General features: G+C 44.4%; 1 protein-coding gene across 2 annotated transcripts in view; it reads left to right on the forward strand.

Moving 5' to 3' along the window:
- LOC140739834 (insulin receptor-like) overlaps positions 1–9,756 on the forward strand; it is a 217,277-nt gene extending 207,521 nt beyond the window's left edge. For both annotated transcript variants that reach the window (XM_073068421.1, XM_073068422.1), the window contains one exon: positions 1,684–9,756. In XM_073068421.1, coding sequence (XP_072924522.1) covers positions 1,684–2,044 — 361 coding nt within the window. In that variant the 3' untranslated portion in view covers positions 2,045–9,756. The remainder of the gene's footprint in view (positions 1–1,683) is intronic.
- The last annotated feature ends 11,745 nt before the right edge of the window (positions 9,757–21,501 follow it).

Genomic DNA, 21,501 nt, shown 5'->3' on the forward strand with positions numbered 1-21,501 from the left:
TCTTATCTTGCTTACCTTGTCAAAGGCCTTTTTAAAAATCCAAGTACACTGATTCTCCGATGTCTATTCTGCTTGTTATTTCCAACAGTGTCAGCCAAGATTTTCCCTTAAGCAAAACATACTGACTTTGGTCCATTTTGACATGTGCCTCCAAGTACCCGGAAAGCCTTATCCTTAACAATCCAATCCAACATTTTCCCAACCATTGAGGTCAGGTTAACTGGCCTATAATTTCCTTTCTTCTGCCTTCCTCCCTTCTTGAGGAGGTCTTGCAATTTTCTAGTCCTTAGAACCATGCCAGAAGCTAGTAATTTCTGAAAGGTCATTATTAATGCCTCCACAATCTCTTCAGCTATCTCCTTCAGCACCCCTGGATGCAGTCCGTCTGGTCCAGCTGTCTTATCTACCTTCAGACCTTTCAGCTTCTTAAGGACCTTCACCCTAGTAATAACAACTGCACTCACTTCTGCCCCCTGACTCTTAAACGTCAGCATACTACTAGTATTTTCCACAGTGAAGACTGATGCAAAATACTTATTCAGTTTGTCCATCATTTCCTTGTCCCCCATTGCTACCTCTCCAGTGTCATTTTACAGCAGTCCAGTATGTTCTCTCACTTCTCTTTTACTCTTTATATATCTGAAAAAACTTTTAGTATCCTTTTTCATATTATTGGCTAGCTAGCTTTCATTTTGCATCTTTTCACTCCTTATGGCTTCTTATGTGCCTTCTGTCAGCTTTAAAAGCTTCTCAATCCTCTTAATTACCCACTTATTTTTGCTTTATTCTGTGCTTTCTCATTTGATTTTATGTTGGCTTTGACTTCTCTTGTCAGCCACGGGTGCATCATCCTGCCTTCTTCTTTGGGATGTATTTATCCTGCGTCTTCCAAATTGCTCCCAGAAGCTCCCAGCCATTGCTGCTCTGATATCTTCCCTGCTGGTGTTAACTTCCAATCAACTTTGGCCAGCTCCTCTTTCGTGCCACTGTAATTCCCTTTACTCCACTGTAATACTGATATATTTGCTTCTCCCTCTCAAATTGCAGGGTGAATTCTACCATGTTATGATCACTGTTTCCTAAGCTCCCTAATTAAACCCAGTTCATTACACAATACCTAATCCAGAATAACTGGTCCCCTAGTGGTGTCAATAACTGCTCGAAAAAGCCATCTCATAGGCATTCTAGAAATTCCCCCTTTTGGGATCCAAAATCATCACCAACCTGATTATTTTTTTCCAGTCTACCTGCATATTGAAATCTCCCATGTCTATCAACATTGCCCTTTTGATGTGCATTTTCTATGTCCCATCGTAACTTGTAGCCCAAGTTCTGGCTTCAGCTTGTAGGCCTGTATATAATTCCTATCAGGTCTTTTTACCCTTGCAGTTCCTTAACTACCCGCAATAATTCTACATCTCCCGGTCCTATGTCACCTCTTCCGAAGGATTTGATTTCATTTTTTTTACCAGTAGATCTACACCACCCATTAGAGAAATCCTTTTGGTCTTATTTCCCCACTTTTCTTCATTGTAATTTATTCTCTCTCAAATTGAGCTAGTTACGCTAGCAATTCTCCTATAAGTTGTGTATGTTCACTTCTTTATTTATGTGATAATTGTATGTTGCTCCAGAACTATTTATTTTCTAAGATCTGTTTCATATCTGCTCTTGTTATTTCAGACACACTTTGATGCAGATGTGTTGGCAATACAATCCAAAGTCAAGACCCACTTTTGTGGAGATCATTGGGATGCTCAAAGATGATCTTCACCCAAGTTTTCATGATGTCTCTTTCTACTACAGTGAGGATAACAAGCCTCCTGATACAGAGGAATATGACATGGATTTTGAGAATATGGAAAGCATTCCGCTTGACCCTTCTTCTTATTCACAGACCGAAACCCCTCTTAGTCACAGCCGAGACAATGGGCCCACCATGGGCCTGAGGGGCAACTATGACGAACATATACCGTACACCCACATGAATGGAGGCAAGAAGAATGGGCGAATATTGTCCTTACCAAGGTCAAGCCCTTCATAACATTTTCTCTACCTCCCATTTCTTTATCACTTTCATGTATTGGGCCCTTAGAATCTCAGGACTCAATTATGGCTGCCACAGTTTGCCACATAAGGAAAAGGACCTTGCATTCATTTAAAAGAAGTCATTTTTTTCTGCCAAGTGGTTGGTTATGTATATGAATCAAACTGTGAAGAGACAAAGAAAACTCGTGCATATTCTATAACTGTAGAAATATATACATGTTCATATGGTGAATACATACATCACACAGGCATACATGCACAGCTGTACATTACATATGGACATAAATATATTCTGATACACACACACTCACACACACACTCAATCATATCAGTGATTCATTTCCAAGGCTGTATCAATGTCACTGTCCCAGCCAGGAAGTGACCTTTATAACTTTTTCTGTGGAGGGCTTGAGGCTGAGTCAGAGTTTAGGCCTGATTTTCAGGGAGTGAAAGGGGATATTGGGTGGGACAACATTTCTTCAGGTGGAAACAAAAAAAACATCTACAGTAAAAAAAAGTGATAGAAAATACAATTTAATTTTCCTGACATGAACATTTTAATAGTGGGAATCTTGCAGATCAGAAAAGCAAAAGTAAACTGAAATCTTCTGACAAGTTCCCACACCTAACATTGATACATACCTTAAGAGAAAATCCTGGTTGGAAATCATTTCAGACGCAATGGTTGGATAACAGTTCCTCAGACCAATAGCTGCTGTTTTTTTTTCTTTTGTGTGTGTGTTGTTTTTGTACAAATTTAATGTTTGCTGTATTCTCTCCTCTTCAAGAAAGGCTTTGCAGAAATGAAAAGTGTGCCTCTGAGGGCCAGAGGTCCTTGTGACATGATCTGTTTGTGTAGAATTTGGACCAGTGCAAGTGATTTCTTTGTTAACCTCTGGCACTTGAGGGCAGTTGTCAGGGAGCAAAGAATTTGCATCAAACTGAGCTCTGGGTTTCAGATTCTGCTTTTTGCTTTTCACAGACCTCTTTCAAAGCTTTATGTGACTTTAGAGACAGCAGGAGTCAAGGGGTTGACATCAACAGGTAAACGGTCTAGCCTTAAAATCAATATTCTGTATGACTAGCTTCAGAGGGCATAGTTAGCAGGAGGAAAGGATGAAGTTTTCATCACATTCTGTATCATTTTGCGTTGGTAAGCAGTGAAGGGATTGTTGTTGGATAGGTATGTGGAAAGAGCATGTTTCGGTTGACTTCAAGGCTCATGTGGTCAGCTGCTATTCTCCATGGACTGAAAAGAGAAAACTAGGAAGAGGCTGATGTGCCAAATTTTGAAACAAGAGTTAGCACATCCATAAGCTTAATTCAGTTTGCTTTTTAAGCTTCCTTCATTGAGTACAATGAGCTGGCATTCCAAGCTCACATTGGAGGTAAATGGGCTAAAGGAGGATTGTTTGGAGTGAAAGTAGAATGGAATGTTTAATTTGTTTCCTAACAATAGACAAATAATGCAAATATATTTCATGTTCATGATTCTTATCTGTCCACAGCTCAGGAGTAATTGGAGATGGCATTGCTATCAAAGTCCAAATCCTGAAAATGAATAAATAAAGACATCAGTACTGTGTTCTTTGCGAAGAACACTGAGCCCAGTGGCTCATAGACACCAGATCACCTGTAACCATCCTCAACTTTATCCAAAGCCTTACCATCCATTAAAATTAGTTATCTTCATCTGGCAGTGGACAGGATGGAGTCCTTCCTTATGCTTCACTCCAATAATTAAAGGGTCTGGGCTCAAAACCTCAAACTGTTTTCCCGTGGGAGCTGGGAAAGGAACTTGAACTGATCCTAATCTCACAACAGTCATAGGCTAGTCCACAAATTAGGATAAACGCAGAGGTGCAAGCTGACCTTGAGCACCAGCTCCTTGTAAGTATAGGCTGGTAGTGTGGATGAAAAGAAGTCTCCTAAGAGAAGTGAATGTTAGTTTTATGATGTACACCTTGCCATCTGCAAGGTTGACTAACTCACGTTAACATTGCAAATCTAATTGGTTATTACTAAACTAAACTACAAGACCCCATTAAATACTGTCAGTATTTAACCCATCAGCGTGAGCTATTTTTTCCTAAGTACAGAGTTATATGTCCTAAAGTTTCCAAGTTTTACCTTATCATGAGATCTTGAAAATGTACGGAGGAATAATCTTCCTCAGTTAAGAAGTACACCAGTCACCAGATTTTTGTTGTTGATACCCAACAGGAGCTGTTATTTCATACAAGTCAAAACAATTTGCTCTTCTGAGATCCCACAATCCTTTCCAACATTGCCCTTCTCACCACTGCCCCACCCAAAGAGGCTTTCTCAAAATTACCTGTCCACTTCACAACCACCTAGAGTGAACCAAAACCTTTCTCCATTATGCTGCTCCAGTTTACCTTTTGGCTGCCAAACTAGGCAGGGACACAAGACTCAAACTCCCAAAGATGCTGTCATTTTAATCAGTGATCAGGTAAGGTTAATTACCTTCCTCCTTGATCTGCAACAGCAATATCTGTAGATAAAAATTGCCCACGTCCATAAATATTGATTGCATCCTGACTTTTTGTTGAATATGTAATCCACAAATGTTGTCAACTGGATGGGAATTTCAGGAATTCAGTATAGGGAGAAGGCAAACAATTTGCCACAGTTAAAATTACACACTAGAAAATTGTGGCCGGTTATAGGGGATTTTTAAAATTCCTTTCAATTGCAGATGTATCTCCATTTATTTTCTACAATCCCTCTTTCAAAGTATTTTTTTACAGTGCTTTTCCCAGCCTACTGATCCATGTTAAAAATAGCTAGCTGATCTCACATGCAGGCAGGTCACTTTGAAGTGACCATGAGAGAATGGAAGGAGGAGAGAACTGGCACTTTAGAACTAAAGGAGACTGACATTTATTGCCTTGTCCCAGTTTGTACCCCACCCTCAAATATACGCCACCTTTTTGAACCACTGCAGTGTTGGCTGAGAGGTGGGGAGCTGTACAATTTTGCCCCCATAAACGAGGAAGGGGAGTTGTGCTGTCAGATCAGAGATGCTCATCAATAAATCACACTATCAGTCAAAAGGAAAGGTAAAGCTGTTCATACCTATCGAGAGCTTTAAATTATCTGTTCAGGGCTGGGCTTAAAGCTTAAATGACAGAGAGAGGAGAATGACTAATAAAAACATAAGATACTAGAAAAGTTCAGCCAGTCCAGCAGCCTCTGGGGAGAGGGAGTGTGTCAGGATCTTATATCAGGCAAACTAGTGCTAAGGGAGAAAGGCAAGAGAAGTGTGGCTAGGGAGTGAGGCCTTTTAGATGTACAATTATGTTGCCTTTTGGGTGGGAAAGAGTCTATAGTGAGTCTGGGAGGAAAATAACAAGATTATTAATAGAAATTGTTCTGTTGTATATAGTGTAAAGTGTTAGCTCTAAGGTGCCTAGATTTCCTTAATGTAACATAACCTAGCAGAAACCAAGTAACAGCCCCTCACTCTAATATACACTTAGAGGCTGTTTCACTCTACAATAACCAGAAAAAAATTCACAAACTTTTGTAATTCTGAAGATTTTCTTATATTCAAAAAATTAATATTTTATTTATTTTTATTAATGTTATAGAGATCACTGTACAGAATCCCAATTTACAGTCTACGCAAAACAAAAAAGGTTTAGAGTATGAATATGTATTATTGCTGAAATGGGGCAGAAGGATATGGTGCGATGTAATTTTCTGGGACAATCTACCTCAGTACTTTTATCAGATATGATGTGTGGAATTCTTGATATTTCACAGTATTCTGTTCTGAAACTAAATGCATTTTATTTTCTCAGTGTAAAGGGCCGACTGATTTCCTACTTCATTTGAGTGTATATTTTTGTTTTGTTTGGGGAGTTGTCCCTCTCTCAAAAGAAAAAAAAAGTAACGTATCTGTCTTCATGTTCAAACTGGAAACTCCAGGACAGAGAGGAATGGGTGCCCAGCAAGGAGAGAGAAGGGTTTTCCTGGCTGGGTATGCAGCCAGGGTAGTAAGGGACTAAAAGTTAATGTGAAATAAAGTAAAACAATGCTTTTATATTTAAAATATGCAAATCTTTTAGTCACCAATAGTACTGGTGCATATGGCCATGTAAGTTAGGGTTGCATAAACACTAATGATTCCAAGTGGGATTCCAATCCGGGGACTGTGTCATGTCTTGCTCTTAATAAAAGTGAATATGTTAAGAGGGAAGAGTGCAGATTGAAAATAAAATCAGGGTGTACTTCATTACTTTCCAAAGCTCTCACTCCAAGCTCTAGTTGCCTGATCCATAACTTGAGTCAGCAACCCTGAATTTGACCTCAAATCCTTGTCTGTCAATTGGAGTTTCCTGATCTCCCCGCCCCTCAAATTATAACAGAAAAGTTATCAACAGAATCTAAAAAAAGATTGGCTGTGCATTTGTTAGTGTATGGGAATCAGTTGGCTCTTTATACCTCAGGCTGTGCTGTGATCTCCAACAGCTTAGTTAAGAAGAGGGTGAAAGTGTTCAAATAAATTTTATGAACCAGGCAGTCCATACACAACACACCTACACAACGAGTAGATGTGACATTGTTCCTTCGCAATGAAAATTGTATTCATTAGTGTATGTTAAGACTTGCTCCAAAAATCCTTCTCATTTTTTCATTGCTGCTATTACACCCTTGCTCCAGTTATACAACCCCACTAAGAGAACTTGTTCAGTTTTTTTTTCAATTTCGTATGGTTATGAAGTACCTAACATTGGTGAGAGATTCCCTAGCTTTCGAAAACGTGTCGTTGAAGTTGCATTGTGCCATATAATCAGATCATCGTAAACAAACTTTATTAAATCATCAGTTTTTAAATAAAGAAAGATGGGAAAGGAGTACAGTATAATCACCGTTGTTGTTTGGCAGGTATAGTGCGCTGAAATCCCAGACTTGATCATTCTTACTCTGGTTCTACCCCTTGGGGTTAGTTGCTTAGGTTTTCAGTGAAAAGCAAAAGTTCCAACAGGTGTGCTTTCTGAACAGAACCAGTTCATAGTGTTCAGTGATTCAGCTCTTGGGTTTGAAGATCTCCCTATTGGGAGGTGGCTGAAGAAGCCAACATGGGACCTGCGGAACCTGCCACAAGTAGGGCTAGGAGGAGCTTGTCAAGGCAGTTGGGGGTGGGTCATAGTGGGCTTCTGTGTACTGTTAATAAATGGACTCTAGGCTCTCAAAAACATCCTAAATGTCCCTTCATTTTGAGTATTCATGAGCCAGGGTTCTAGTAAGTCAATAAAGGCATTTTTTAAAATCAGTCAGTTTCTGTGAACATCCTTGAATTGTTCCTTGATGGAGCTTGGCAATGATAATCTGATGATCAGTGTGGGAACAACCTAACCTGCCCATTAGAACTGACTGACAAAGTTAGGGCTTCAGTATTTGAGATGTTAACTGAGCAAAACAGAAAGAAGGAAAGCTGCTTATTGTTAACATTGTAAAATCCAAGTACCTTAAAGTATCTGATGGTTCAAATATTTTTGGTCACATTTTTGTAAATACAATAAGACATCAGATCTGGGAAAAAATTAATGTGATATAAAAATCGGTATTTGCATGTTCACTGAAATGGGTTGTTGCTTCCATTGAGGAAGCAGCAGTCAGGACTGTAATGTGACTGAGCCATTCTGTCTTCAAAGTAAATGGGAGACTGAAAGGTGCCATTGGTTCTGTCTCAGTTAGGTTAGATGTCGATAACTGGATTAACCCCAATATCGTGATATGGAGTCTATAGAAGCTGGAATCTGGAACTTAAATGCACAAAGCAAACTGACTAAGACTAAAATGCCACAATATCAAACAAAAAACTCTGTGAGTCAAGCAAGATCCGTGGATTTGTTTTGTGCATTTGAAATGTTCAATTTCACAAGGAACTCTTAAAGCATTTCCTTCAATATGGGCGTTTCTATATCTAAAGCAATTTCTTAATAATATAAATCAGGCTGGAGAAATAAATCTGAACAAGTTAGTTTTCTTTACAAAATTATTAACCAATCAGAGTACAGAATGAGTTTCCAAGAGAAAAATAGCAAAATTCTATTGATTACCAGAGATGCAGACTATAGGGATGCTTGAATCTCAGATAAATTCTGAATTTCTGAGATCATGAATAACTGGTCACCACTGATTTTAAAATGTTTTTGTTCCAGACTAGAAATTATTTTTCCAGGCTCAAAATTATTGTTGCTAACAAAACAACGTCCATTTTTTTGTAAGGCAATTGTCTCCTTATTGGAGTCTAACATAATGAGATTCCATCAAACAGAATAAAATTCATTGATACCAAATATTTTGACCACTATGATTATTTTGGCAGTTTTGTGAAATTAATTATTCGCTAATGTTACACACATGTTTTTACCATGTTTTGGGGACAATTGTGTTTTGTTCCATTTCCATCTAAAATCTGAACAAGTCCTTTTAGCATTTATTGGAGCAAGGGTAAACCCAGTTATCAGGGGTGTTAATATGCAAACCAAGCAGGGCCATAAAAACAGATTTCCCTTTTTAATTATTAACCAAGTCAGAATTTTATTGTGTTTTTTGGCAAGAATTTAAATGAAGTGATTTAATATATGTGATTCAGAGCTGAAGGGAGGGTGGGTGCAGTAAGTCTTTGTGCAGATGTAACATGTCTTTTGCAAACTACTTTTATTTCTCTTGTGCAAGAAGATAACAGAGTGGAGATGTATGAGTAAGCTTAGAGATTTTGTGCACAATTTATTTTTGCATTTTGAAATGAGCCTGGGAGGAAGTGTAAATATAAATCACCACTGTTCAAAGTGGTTGCTTCTAAAAATTATATCTGTCTGATTTCAAATTATGCCAGTTAGCATAAGCAAATGTATTGGAATAAAATGTGTTGGCTTTCAGTCTGTAAATATACGTCTGATGTAAAATGAAGAAAGTGTGTTTCATTAGTGAACGGAGTATTGGCAGGACAACTGTGTGTTATTTCTGATACAGACTCCAATTGCAGAGTCTTCTAATTGTGTTACCAGTGCTCAGTGACAGTCTCCAGCAATATTTTTTGTTATCTTTTTGTTTGGAAAACTGGAACTTTGTTTATGCCAGATTGTCTGTCTATATTAAACTGAAGAAAGGCAATCTGTTTGCCATGGTAGCCCATACAATCAGAGGAGCATACAGTATCTTCACTGAGTGAGTTACGAAGCAAAGTTGAACCCAAACCTGAGAACAAAAGTGGAATTGCCCTAAGTTTGGAATTATCCAGAAGTCCGGTTTCTTGCCTACCTTGCTCTAACTCTTGTCTTCATGTCCATACTCCAGTGTGAAACTAAATGTTTTTCCAGTGGCAAAACTGTCATTTGGAAGAGAGTTTATAAGCTGTGGACTCCAAAATTGGACTGCCCTGGACCTTGTAACCTATTTATCTCACCTGAACTCAACTCACACAAGGTTGGATGAGGGAATGAAGAGACAGTACAACTGCTGCACCCGAACTTTTAAACAGCTTTTGTGGACATAAAGCTGGCTCCTTTTGAGAGCTTGAATGATCACTTCTTGAAATTTCAAGTACATGGGAGACAATGATTTAATCTTTTCTTTGTGTATTTTTCAAGGGGGAAAAAGGCTAAATTTTAAGTCAGTTGTTAATACTGTGCTTGGCTTGTTGTTTCTGTAGTAAAAATGCAAAACTGATTCTTGAAGCAAAACGTAGTCTTCAATTGGCTTCTGCCTACTTTGTTTTCTGACAGAATTGTTTGATTGCAATCACAGTATTTACACCAAAAACAACATTTACCGTGCTACTAAATGACCCTTGGTTTTGGAACAACAGTTTCCCAAAAAGTCATATACTGTATACATACATCAATATGCCAAGCAACACACAGAACACAGCAGGCCAGGCAGCATCTATAAGGAGAAGCACTGTCGACGTTTCGGGCAGAGACCGACAGTGCTTCTCCTTATAGATGCTGCCTGGCCTGCTGTGTTCCACCAGCATTTTGTGTGAGTTGTTTGAATTTCCAGCATCTGCAGATTTCCTCGTGTTTGCTCAATGTGCCAAGGTTTGGTAGTATCTTCGGGTTCAAGTTATGTTCCAATTTTTGGGCTTGGAATACCACACAGAATTTGATGGTTTAATGCTCTGTCAAAGCAGTCCATTTTGATTAATATGTTGCTCTTTGGTAACATCATCTAAAAGTAGTTTCAGTTTTTAACACGGACATTATGAAGCCCTTTCTTTTTACTGCACCATACTCCTTTCCTGACCATTCCACTTTATGTAAATTGTCCTTTCTTTGTCAACCAGCCAGTGTTGGAAAAATTGGGAAAGCAATATCTTTGATTCTCAACACAGTATCCATTCCTAGTCAGTAATTGCTGCCTGTCCATTGAACTGTCTGAGACTGTACTAAACTACTTACAACCCTGCCACTGCTATATGTGACCACACTAAGTTTCGTTTTGCATTTCATAACTGCACCATCATTAAAGTCATCTGTATCCACCTCTGTAACTGCCCAATATTGTCTGCCTCAACTCACCTATTACTACACCCTTCCTTACCTCCAGTTGTAATTCTAATCCATCACTGGCTAGATCCTCTCAATCTCCTTAAAATTGGGTAGCAGAGCTTTGAATGACTTTATGTCCTAATGATTATGTCTGTTTATTTTTCCCAGCTCTAATTGTTGACCTACACTGACACCCACTTAAGCAGAAACTCAATTACATAAATTCTCATGATCGTTTACATGAGAGAAGCCTAGACCAGTAATCCGGAGACCCAAATTCAATTGAGCTGTCAAACTTTTTCAGTTAATAATCTAGAAATTGGCAAAAGCTGATTATTACCAAGGACAATCACAAAAATACCATCTGATTCACTTCCTTGTCCAGTCTGGTCTCTATGTGACTGCAGGCTTACGAATATGGTTGCTTCTGACATAGAAACATAGAAAACCTACAGCATAATACAGGCCCTTCAGCCCACAAAGTTGTGCCGAACATGTCCCTACCTTAGAAATTACTAGGCTTACCCATAGCCCTCTATTTTTCTAAGCTCCATGTACCTATCTAAAAGTCTCTTAAAAGACCCTATCATATCCACCTCCACCAACGTTGCCGGCAGCCCATTCCAGACACTCACCACTCTCTGAGAAAAACTTACCCCTGACATCTCCTCTGTACCTACTCCCCAGCACCTTAAACCTGTGTCCTCTTGTGGCAACCATTTCAGCCCTGGGAAAAAGCCTCTGACTATCCACATGATCAATGCCTCTCATCATCTTGTACACCTCTATCAGGTCACCTCATCCTCCTATGCTCCAAGGAGAAAAGGCCAAGTTCACTGAACTTATTCTCATAAGGTATGCTCCCCAATCCAGGCAACATCCTTGTAAATCTCTTCTGCACCCTTTCTATGGCTTCCACATCCTTCCTGTAGTGACATGACCAGAACTGAGCACAGTACTCCAAGAGGGGTCCGACCAGGGTCCTATATAGGCTGCAACATTACCTCTTGGCTCCTAAATTCAATTCCACAATTGATGAAGGCCAGTACACCATATACCTTCTTAACCACAGAGTCAACCTGCGCAGCTGCTTTGAGCGTCCTATGGACTCAGACCCCAAATCCCTTTGATCCTCCGCACTGCCAAGAGTCTTATCATCAATACTATATTCTGTCATCATATTTGATCTACCAAAATGAACCACTTCACACTTACCTGGGTTGAACTCCATCTGCCACTTCTCAGCCCAGTTTTGCATCCTATCAATGTCCCGCTGTAACCTCTGACAGTCCTCCACACTATCCACAACACTTCCAACCGAAACAGAAAACCTACAGCACAAAATAGGCCCTTCGGCCCACAGTGCTGTGCCGAACATGTACTTCCTTTAGGAATTACCTAGGGTTACCCATAGCCTTCTATTTTTCTAATGTACCTATCCAAGAGTCTCTTTTTAAAAATCCCTATTGTATCCACCTCCACCACCATCGACAACAGCCCATTCCATGCACTCACCACACTAGTGTTTTTTTTTAAAAAAAACAACACCCTCAACCTTTGTCATCAGCAAATTTGCTAACTCATCCCTGCACTTCCTCATCCAGGTCATTTATAAAAATCACAAAGAGAGGGGGTCCCAGAACAGATTCCTGTTCACCGATCTCCATGCAGAATATGACCCGTCTACAACCAGTCTTTGCCATCTGTGGCAAGCCAGTTCTGGATCCACAAAGCAATGCCCCCTTGGATCCTATGCCTCCTTACTTTCTCAATAAGCCTTGCATGGGGTACCTTATCGAATGCCTTGCTGAAATCCATATACACTACATCTACTGCTCTACCTTCATCAATGTGTTTAGTCATATCCTCAAAAAATTCAATCAGGCTCATAAGGCATAACCTGCCTTTGACAAAGCGATGCTGACTATTCCTAATCATATTATTCCTCCCCAAATGTTCATAAATCCTGCCTCTCAGGATCTTCTCCATCAACTTACCAACCACTGGGGTAAGATTCACTCGTCTTTAATTTCCTGGGCTATCTCTACTCCCTTTCTTGAATAAAGGAACAACATCCGCAACCCTCCAATTTTCCAGAACCTCTCCCATCCTCATTGATGATGCAAAGATCATCACCAGAGGCTCAGCAATCTCCTCCCTCGCCTCCCACAGCAGCCTGGGGTACATCTCATCTGGTCCCAGCAACTTATCTAACTTGATGCTTTCCGAAGGCTCCAGTGCATGCTCTTTCTTAATATCTACATGCTCAAGCTTTTCAGACTGCTGCAAGTCATTACTACAATTGCCAAAATCCTTTTCCATAGTGAATACTGAAGTAAAGTATTCATTAAGTACCTCTGCTATTTGCTCCGGTTCCATACACACTTTTCCACTGTTACACTTGATAGGTCCTATTCTTTCATGTCTGATCCTCTTGCTCTTCACATACTTGTAGAATGCCTTGGGGTTTTCCTTAATCCTGCCCGCCAAGGCCTTCTCATGGTCCCTTCTGGCTCTCCTAATTTCCTTCTTAAGCTCTTTCCTGTTATCTTTATAATCTTCTAGATCTCTAACATTACCTAGCTCTCTGAACCTTTTGTAAGCTTTTCTTCTTGATTAGATTTATTACAGCCTTGGTACACCACAGTTCCTGTACCCTACCATAACTTCCCTGTCTCATTGGAACGTACCTATGCAGAACTCCACACAAATATCCCCTGAACATTTGCCACATTTCTTCTGGACTTTTCCCTGAGAACAGTTGTTTCCAACTTAAGCTTTCAATTTCCTGCCTGATAGCCTCATAATTCCCCTTACTCCAATTAAACACTTTTCTAACTTGTCTGTTCCCATTTCTCTCCAATGCTATTGTAAAGGCGATAGAATTATGATCACTATCTCCAAAATGCTCTCCCACTGAGAGATCTGACACCTGGGTAGTAGGTTCATTTCCCAATACCAAATTAAGTACAGCCTCTCCTCTTGTAGGCTTATCTACATATTGTGTCAAGAAACTTTCCTGCACACACCTAACAAACTCCACCCCATCTAAACCCTTTGCTCTAGGGAGATGCCAATCAATATTTGGGAAATTAGAATCTCCCATCATGACAACTCTTATTATTATACCCTTCCAAGATCTGTTTCCCTATCTGCTCCTCGATATCCCTGTTACTAAGGGGCAGCCTATAAAAAAACACCCAATAAAGTTATTGACTCCTTCCTGTTCTTAACCTCTATCCACAGAGACTCCGTAGACAATCCCTCCATGGCGTTCACCTTTTCTGCAGCCGTGACACTCTCTCTGATCAACAGTGCCATGCCCCCACCTCTTTTGCCTCCCTCCCTGTCCTTCCTGAAACATTTAAAACCCGGCACTTGAAGTAACCATTCCTGTCCCTGAGCCATCCAAGTCTCTGTAATGGCCACCACATCATATCTCCAAGTACTGATCCACGCTCTAAACTCATCTGCTTTGTTCACAACACTCCTTGCATTAAAATAGACACATCTCAAACCTTCGGTCTGAGCGCGTCCCTTCTCTATCACCTCCCTATCCTCCCTCTCGCACTGTCAACAAGTTTTCTCTATTTGTGAGACAACTTCGTCTTCCCCAGTCTCTTCAGTTCGGTTTCCACTCCCCAACAATTCCAGTTTAAACTCTCCCCAGTAGCCTTAGCAAACCTCCCCGCCAGGATATTGGTAACCCTGGGATTCAAGTCACCCGTCCTTTTTGTACAGGTCACACCTGCCCCAAAGGAGGTCACAATGATTCAGAAATCTGAATCCCTGCCCCCTGCTCCAATCCCTCAGCCACGCATTTATCCTCCACCTCATTCTATTCCTGTTTTCAATGTCGCGTGGCACAGGCAGTAATCCCGAGATTACTACCTTTGCAGTCCTGCTTCTCAACTTCCTTCCTAACTCCCTGTAGTCTTTTTTTCAGGACCTTTTCCCTTTTCCTACCTACGTCATTGGTACGAATATGTACCACGACCTCTGGCTGTTCTCCCTTCCACTGCAGGCTATCTTGGACATGATCTGAAACATCCCAGACCCTGGCACCTGGGAGGCAAACTACCATCCGAGTTTCTTTCCTGCATCCACAGAATCGCCTGTCTGACCCCCTGACTATAGAGTCCCCTATCACTACTGCCTTCCTCTTCCTTTCCCTACCCTTCTGAGCCACAGGGCCAGACTCTGTGCCAGAGGCACGGCCACTGTTGCTTCCCCCAGGTAGGCTGTCCCCCCGAACAGTACTCAAACAGGAGTTCTTATTGTCAAGGGGTACAGCCACTGGGGTACTCTCTGGTACCTGACTCTCCCCCTTCCCCCTCCTTACTGTGACCCACTTGTCTGTCTTCCGAGGCTCTAGTGTGACCACCTGCCTGTAACTCCTTTCTATCACCTCCTCGCTATTCCTGACCAGGCGAAAGTCATTGAGCTGCATCTCCAGTTCCCTAACTCGGTCCCTCAGGAGCTGCAGCTCGACACACCCGGTGCAGATATGGCTGTCCGGGAGGCTGGGAGACTCCCGGACATCCCACGTCTGACACCGAGCACAGAACACTGGCCTCACACACACATTACTTCCTTTCTGCAAATAACACAGGGAAACCTACCTCACCCCGTCCCGATACCGCCAAAGCCCTATTCTCACCCCACTGCCCACTCTGAACGCTGCCCGCTGGATATGGTAATCTTTTTAAACCTTCCGCGCTCTACTGGCTGAAGTCATGCGCCTGCGCAGTCTTGCATCTCTTTTACCCCAAGTAGTGAGACTGCCTTTGCTCCTGAAATCAGCCGTACACTCACAGCCTTCTTACCCAAAAAATCTGCTTCTTGCACTAACGTCCAGTCATCCATAGCACCTGCACTCGCTTCCTCGGTTTTAAAATTGCCATCCTCAGAAAATCTTTCCATAGCTGCCTGTTCTCTATTTTTGTAATGTTCGACCTGAGAGATGCAAATGCTGTTCAGATCTTGGCCTTTTGACCGTCTCCCGCTTGGAACACTTTATCATAGGGTGCCATTTTTTCTGCTGTTGAGGCTGCATGTTCTAAAATTTGCCCTCAAGTCTTCTGTGTCTCTCTTAATTTCTTAAAGATGTTCCTTAAAACCTACTTCTTTAACAAAGCCTTTGTCTATCTGCCCTGATGTCTTTAAGTAGCTCGATACTGTTCCGGGGAGTTTTTGTGACATTAAAGATGCTATATTACTGGAATTTGTAATCAGAAATTAACCTCAGATGGTTTGCTTTTCCTTTAGGCTTATGGATTGGAGCCACTACCTTTTTAGAAATTTCTGAATATATGGTCCCAAAGTCTATTTCCCCAAACATCATTCTTGGGCACCAAATTTCAACATGTATCTGTATCAACCCTTATTAACAGAAACTGCCTTCATTTATTTTGTCTCAGCTATAATTTGAGCATTTCTATTAAATCACTAGAACTTGCTCTGTACAGAAAACACATTCTTCCTTCTGTTCAAGAACCTGAAGCCCCTCACACTGAAGGCTATTGTGCTAAATGTTCTGACCTTCTCATTATCCTTGTAGACAGATTAGGATGTCGTGCTCTAGTTGTAACTGAAGTTGAATGGCATGGTAATGTAGCAGTTAAGGTGATGAGCAGCATGCGTTCTGAACATGGATCCCAAGGCATGCAATGGGCAAAGCAATAATGTATTTATACTGCCCTTTGGCCCATCCAGCTAGTCCCAATTTCCCACATTTGATCTGTATCCCTCTGCCTTGCCCCTCTATGTACCTATCCAAATGGTTCTTAAATGATATTATTGCCCCTGCCTCAGCAACAACTTCTGGCAACTGGTTCCATGTATTCACCACCTCTGCGAGCAAACGTCGACTCTCAGGTCCCTTTTAAGTCTTTCCCCCTCAACCTAAATGTGTGCCCCCCCCCCCCAGTTTTGGTCTCTGCTATGCTGGGGAAAAGGCTGTTACAATCCACCTTATCTAAGTCTGTCAGAATTGTAAAATTTCTCTAAGGTCACCCCTCCTTCTGCTATGTTCCAAGCAATAAAGACCTGGCCTGACATGCCTCTCCCTGGTCCTTCTCGTCCTTGCAACATCCTCAAATCTTTTCTGCACTCGTTCCTGTTTAACCTCGTCTTTCCTATAATAGTGACCAAAACTGCTTACAGTACTCCAAATGCAGCCTTGCCTTGGCTTGTACAACTACAGCATGATGTCCCAACTCCTGTTACTCATTGCCCTGCGTCCAAGACCAACATCCTAAATAAAGATCCAGGGAGGCCAGTCCCTCCCTATAACACAGGCCCAGTTCAGGTAGCATCCTTGTATATCTCTTCTTCGCCCTCTTTCTTATCAGCAGATGATCAAAACTATGCACAATATTCCAAGTGCAGCTTCTCCTGCCCCCGCTCCTAAACTCAGCCCTGACTGATAAAGGTCAGCAAGCTAAGTGCCTTCTTCACCACCCTGTCTGTCTGCATGGCTGTTTTCAGTGAACTGTAGACTTGTACTCTCAAGTCCCTCTGTTCCACAACGCTTGACAGTGCCCTGCCTGTGGTGAACTACATATACCTGTCTGGACACGCCCCCCCCGCTGACTCCTCCTGTGGCTCCTCCCACAGACCCCGGTATAAAGGCGATTGGAGGCACTGCTCCTCCCTCAGTCTCCAGGATGTTGTGTGATGGTCTCTTGCTGCTGATAGTGCTCTCTCTTCCAGCTAATAAAAGCCTGTCTCTCGCCTCACGTCTCCGAGAGTTATTGATGGTGCATCAATTTTATTAGCTGGAATTTTAAAACATGGAGAATATCTTACGTCCGGAAAAATTGGACATTGATCCTCAAGCTCCAGAAGCAGCCATTGCCTTTGAACTCTGGCTTGCATGCTTCCAATCGTACCTGGAAGAGATTCCCGTGACTGAGCCTGCTATCATGCACAAAATCCTCCTCTCCAAGGTCAGTCCGAGGGTATACTCCCTCATCAGAGACCTGTCGACCTACCAAGGGGCACTGGACGCCCTCAAAAGACAGTACCTGCGGCCGGTGAACACCGTCTATGCAAGACAGCGCTTAGCGACGCGATGGCAGCGGGCCGGAGAGTCGAGCGCTGAGTTTGTCCGAGCCCTACAGACACTTGTGCGGGCCTGCGACTGCAGGGGACTGATGGCAGAACAGCATGCGGAGCTCCTGGTACGAGATGCCTTCGTTACGGGGATCAGGTCAGTGTACGTGCGCCAGCGGCTGCTAGAAAATGCCGATCTTACCTTACGCTCGGCGATCGAGCTGGCCGACACGCTGGAGGCTGCTCTGCACAACGCTGACGCTGTTCAGCCGCGCGATCTCCCGCCGGCCCCGTGGATGCCGCAGACCCCGCCACCCGGCCAATCAACCTCAGCTGCTGCCAGTTGCGAGTCCGTGAACTCCCCGCAACCCTCCGGCGAATCGACCACGGCTGCTGCCAGTCGCAAGTCCATGCAGTGTTACTTCTGTGGACTCGAAAAGCACCCCCGAAAACGCTGCCTGGCCCGAGAAGCTACCTGCTCCAGCTGCGGAAAGAAGGGCCATTTCACCAAGGCCTGTAAGTCTAAACCACGAGCGGGGTTGAGCAGCGCCGCATGCGAGGCATGGGGGTCACCATCTTGCCTGCCCGCCTCGTGCGAGGCATGGGGGTGGCCATCTTGGTCGCCGCCATCTTGCCTGCCTGCCTCGTGCGAGGCATGGGGGCGGCCATCTTTGTCAGTGCCACCTCGCCCTGCCTCCAACCCACGGGTGCTTACCGGGCACCAAGACGGCGATTCAACTCTGGCCTCCGTAACCCTCGACCAAAGCGCCCCACACCAGCTTGCAAGGTCAATGATGGACATCCTGGTGGAGGGGCACAGGACTAGCTACCTGTTTGACACGGGCAGCACTGAGAGTTTTATTCACCCGGACATGGTGCAACGCTGCGGACTCGTGACACAGCCGGTAAGCCAGAGGGTCACCATGGCTTCTGGGTCACATTCCACAGACATCCGGGGGGTTGTGTAGCGACATTAGTGGTGCAGGGCACAGAATATCGGGACTTTGCGCTACTGGTCATGCCTCAACTGTGTGCGCCTCTGCTATTGGGGCTGGACTTCCAGAGCCACCTAAAAAGTGTGACAATGGCGTATGATGGGCCTCTCCCACTACTCACTGTCAGGAACCCTCAGTTTTGTGGGACTTCGTCACATACCCCGCTACTGGCCACACACACACACCGACCCGCACATCCCACCCAGCACCATGCCGACAGCTGCGCTACTGACACCACTTGCAGCCTCTCCATCCTCAAGATCCCTCCCCCACCGCTGTTCGCCAACCTGACCACCGACTGTAAACCTGTGGCAACTAAAAGCAGGAGGTACAGCGCGGGGGTCAGGGCCTTCATTCAGTCAGAGGTGCAGCGGCTGCTCAGGGAGGGGATCATTGAGCCAAGCACAAGTCCTTGGAGGGCCCAGGTGGTTGTTGTTCGGACCGGGCAGAAAAATAGGATGGTTGTGGACTATAACCAGACCATCAATAGGTTCACGCAGCTTGACGTGTACCCCCTACCCCGCATCGCAGATATGGTCAATCAGATAGCTCAGTACAAGGTGTACTCGACCATAGATCTGAAATCCGCTTACCACCAGCTCCCCATCCACCCAGAGGACCGCCCCTACACTGCCTTCGAGGCGGGCGGCAGGCTCTAACACTTCCTGCGCGTCCCCTTCAGTGTCACGAATGGTGTCTCTGTCTTCCAGAGGGAAATGGACCGGATGGTGGACCAGTGCCAACTGAAGGCCACATTTCCATATCTGGACAACATCACCATCTGCGGTCACAACTGGCCGGATCACAACACCAACCTCCAATGATTTTTCCAAGTGGCTGAAGCTCTGAACCTTACCTATAACAGGGACAAGTGTGTGTTTGGAACCACCCGACTCGCTATCCTTGGGTATGTCGTGGAGAACGGGGTCATTGGCCCTGACCCCGACCGTATGCGCTCCCTGTTGGAACTCCCTCTTTCCACCACCCTCAGAGCCCTCAGACGGTGCCTGGGCTTCTTTTCCTATTACGCCCAATGGGTCCCTCATTACGCAGTCAAGGCCCGCCCCCTGGTCAAGTCCATCACATTTCCCCTCTCTGCCGAGGCCCGCGCGGCCTTCAGCCGCATTAAAGGGGACATTGCCAAAGCAACGATGCATGTGGTGGACGAGACCATTCCCTTCCAAGTAGAGAGTGACACCTCCGATTTCGCGCTGGCTGCTACCCTCAATCAGGCAGGCAGGCCAGTAGCCTTCTTCTCTCGTACCCTTCAAGGCCCTGAAATTCGGCACTCCGCGGTGGAGAAAGAAGCCCAGGCCATAGTGGAAGCTATTAGGCACTGGAGGCACTATCTCGCCGGCAAAAGGTTCACCTTGCTGACCGACCAGCGCTCAGTTGCGTTCATGTTCAGCAACCAACAGCGGGGCAAAATCAAAAATGATAAAATTTTGCGGTGGAGAATAGAACTCTCCACCTACAACTATGATATCCTGTACCAGCCTGGAAGGCTCAATGAGCCCCCTGATGCCCTATCCCGGGGAGCGTGTGCCAGCGCACAGCTCGACCAGCTATACACCCTCCATGCAGATCTTTGCCACCCGGGGGTCACCTGATTTTACCATTTCGTGAAAGCCCGGAACCTGCCATACTCCCTTGAGAACATCAGGACGATGACCAGGGACTGCCAAGTCTGCGCTGAGTGCAAACCGCACTTCTACCGTCCTGAAAAGGCGCAACTTATCAAGACCACCAGCCCCTTTGAGCGACTGAGTGTTGACTTTAAGGACCCCCTTCCCTCCACCGACCGCAATGTCTACTTTCTCAACATAATCGACGAGTACTCGCGGTTCTCCTTTGCCATACCCTGCCCCGATACCACTGCCACGTCTGTCATAAAAGCCCTGCGCCAGCTCTTCACTCTGTTCGGATATCCCTGCTATATCCACAGTGATAGAGGGTCCTCCTTTATGAGTGACGAGCTGCGCCAGTACCTGCTGGCTAGGGGCATTGCTACTAGTAGGACCACGAGCTGTAATCCCCGGGGAAATGGACAGGTGGAGAAGGAGAATGCCACAGTGTGGAAGGCCACACTTTTAGCCCTTAAGTCAAAAGGGTTGCCGGTCTCTCACTGGCAGGAGGTCCTCCCCGAGGCACTCCACTCCATCTGCTCCCTGTTATGTACGTCCACCAATGCCACCCCTCATGAGCGCCTCTTTTCTTTTCCCAGGAAGTCTGCCACTGGGACCACCCTACCGGCTTGGCTGACATCCCCAGGGCCAGTGCTGCTCCGGAAACATGCGAGGAGCAATAAATACTCCCCGCCAGTCGAGAGGGTTCACCTACTACATGCGAACCCCTAGTATGCCTATGTGGTCTTACCTGATGGGCGGGAGGACACGGTCTCCGTCCGCGACCTGGCGCCCGCAGGACCACTACCCCGAACACCCCACGGTAACTATGAACCCTGTACCCACCGAGGTGTATACCCACCTGACACCGCACACACCAAGCCCTACACAGACTCCTCACGACACTCCCATACTGGGTGCCTCGCACACGCATGAGGGATCACTGACACCTAGTGGGCTGACACCTCAAGTCAGGCCGGAACCAGCACAACCACCGTCTCCGGTGCAATCACCACCGTCTCTGGTGCAATCACAGCTGGTGCTACGTAGATCGCAGCGACAGATTCGACCACCTGATAGACTTAACCTGTAAAAATACTTGTAAGAAACTTCGCCCCATGGGGACTCTCTTTTAAAACAAAGCGGGGGTGAATGTGGTGAACTATATATACCTGTCTGGACACGCCCCACCCCCTGCTGACTGCTCCTGTGGCTCCTCCCACAGACCCCTGTATAAAGGCGATTGGA

The sequence above is a fragment of the Hemitrygon akajei genome, chromosome 16 (genome assembly GCF_048418815.1).
Source record: "Hemitrygon akajei chromosome 16, sHemAka1.3, whole genome shotgun sequence".
NCBI classification, from domain to species: Eukaryota; Metazoa; Chordata; class Chondrichthyes; order Myliobatiformes; family Dasyatidae; genus Hemitrygon; species Hemitrygon akajei.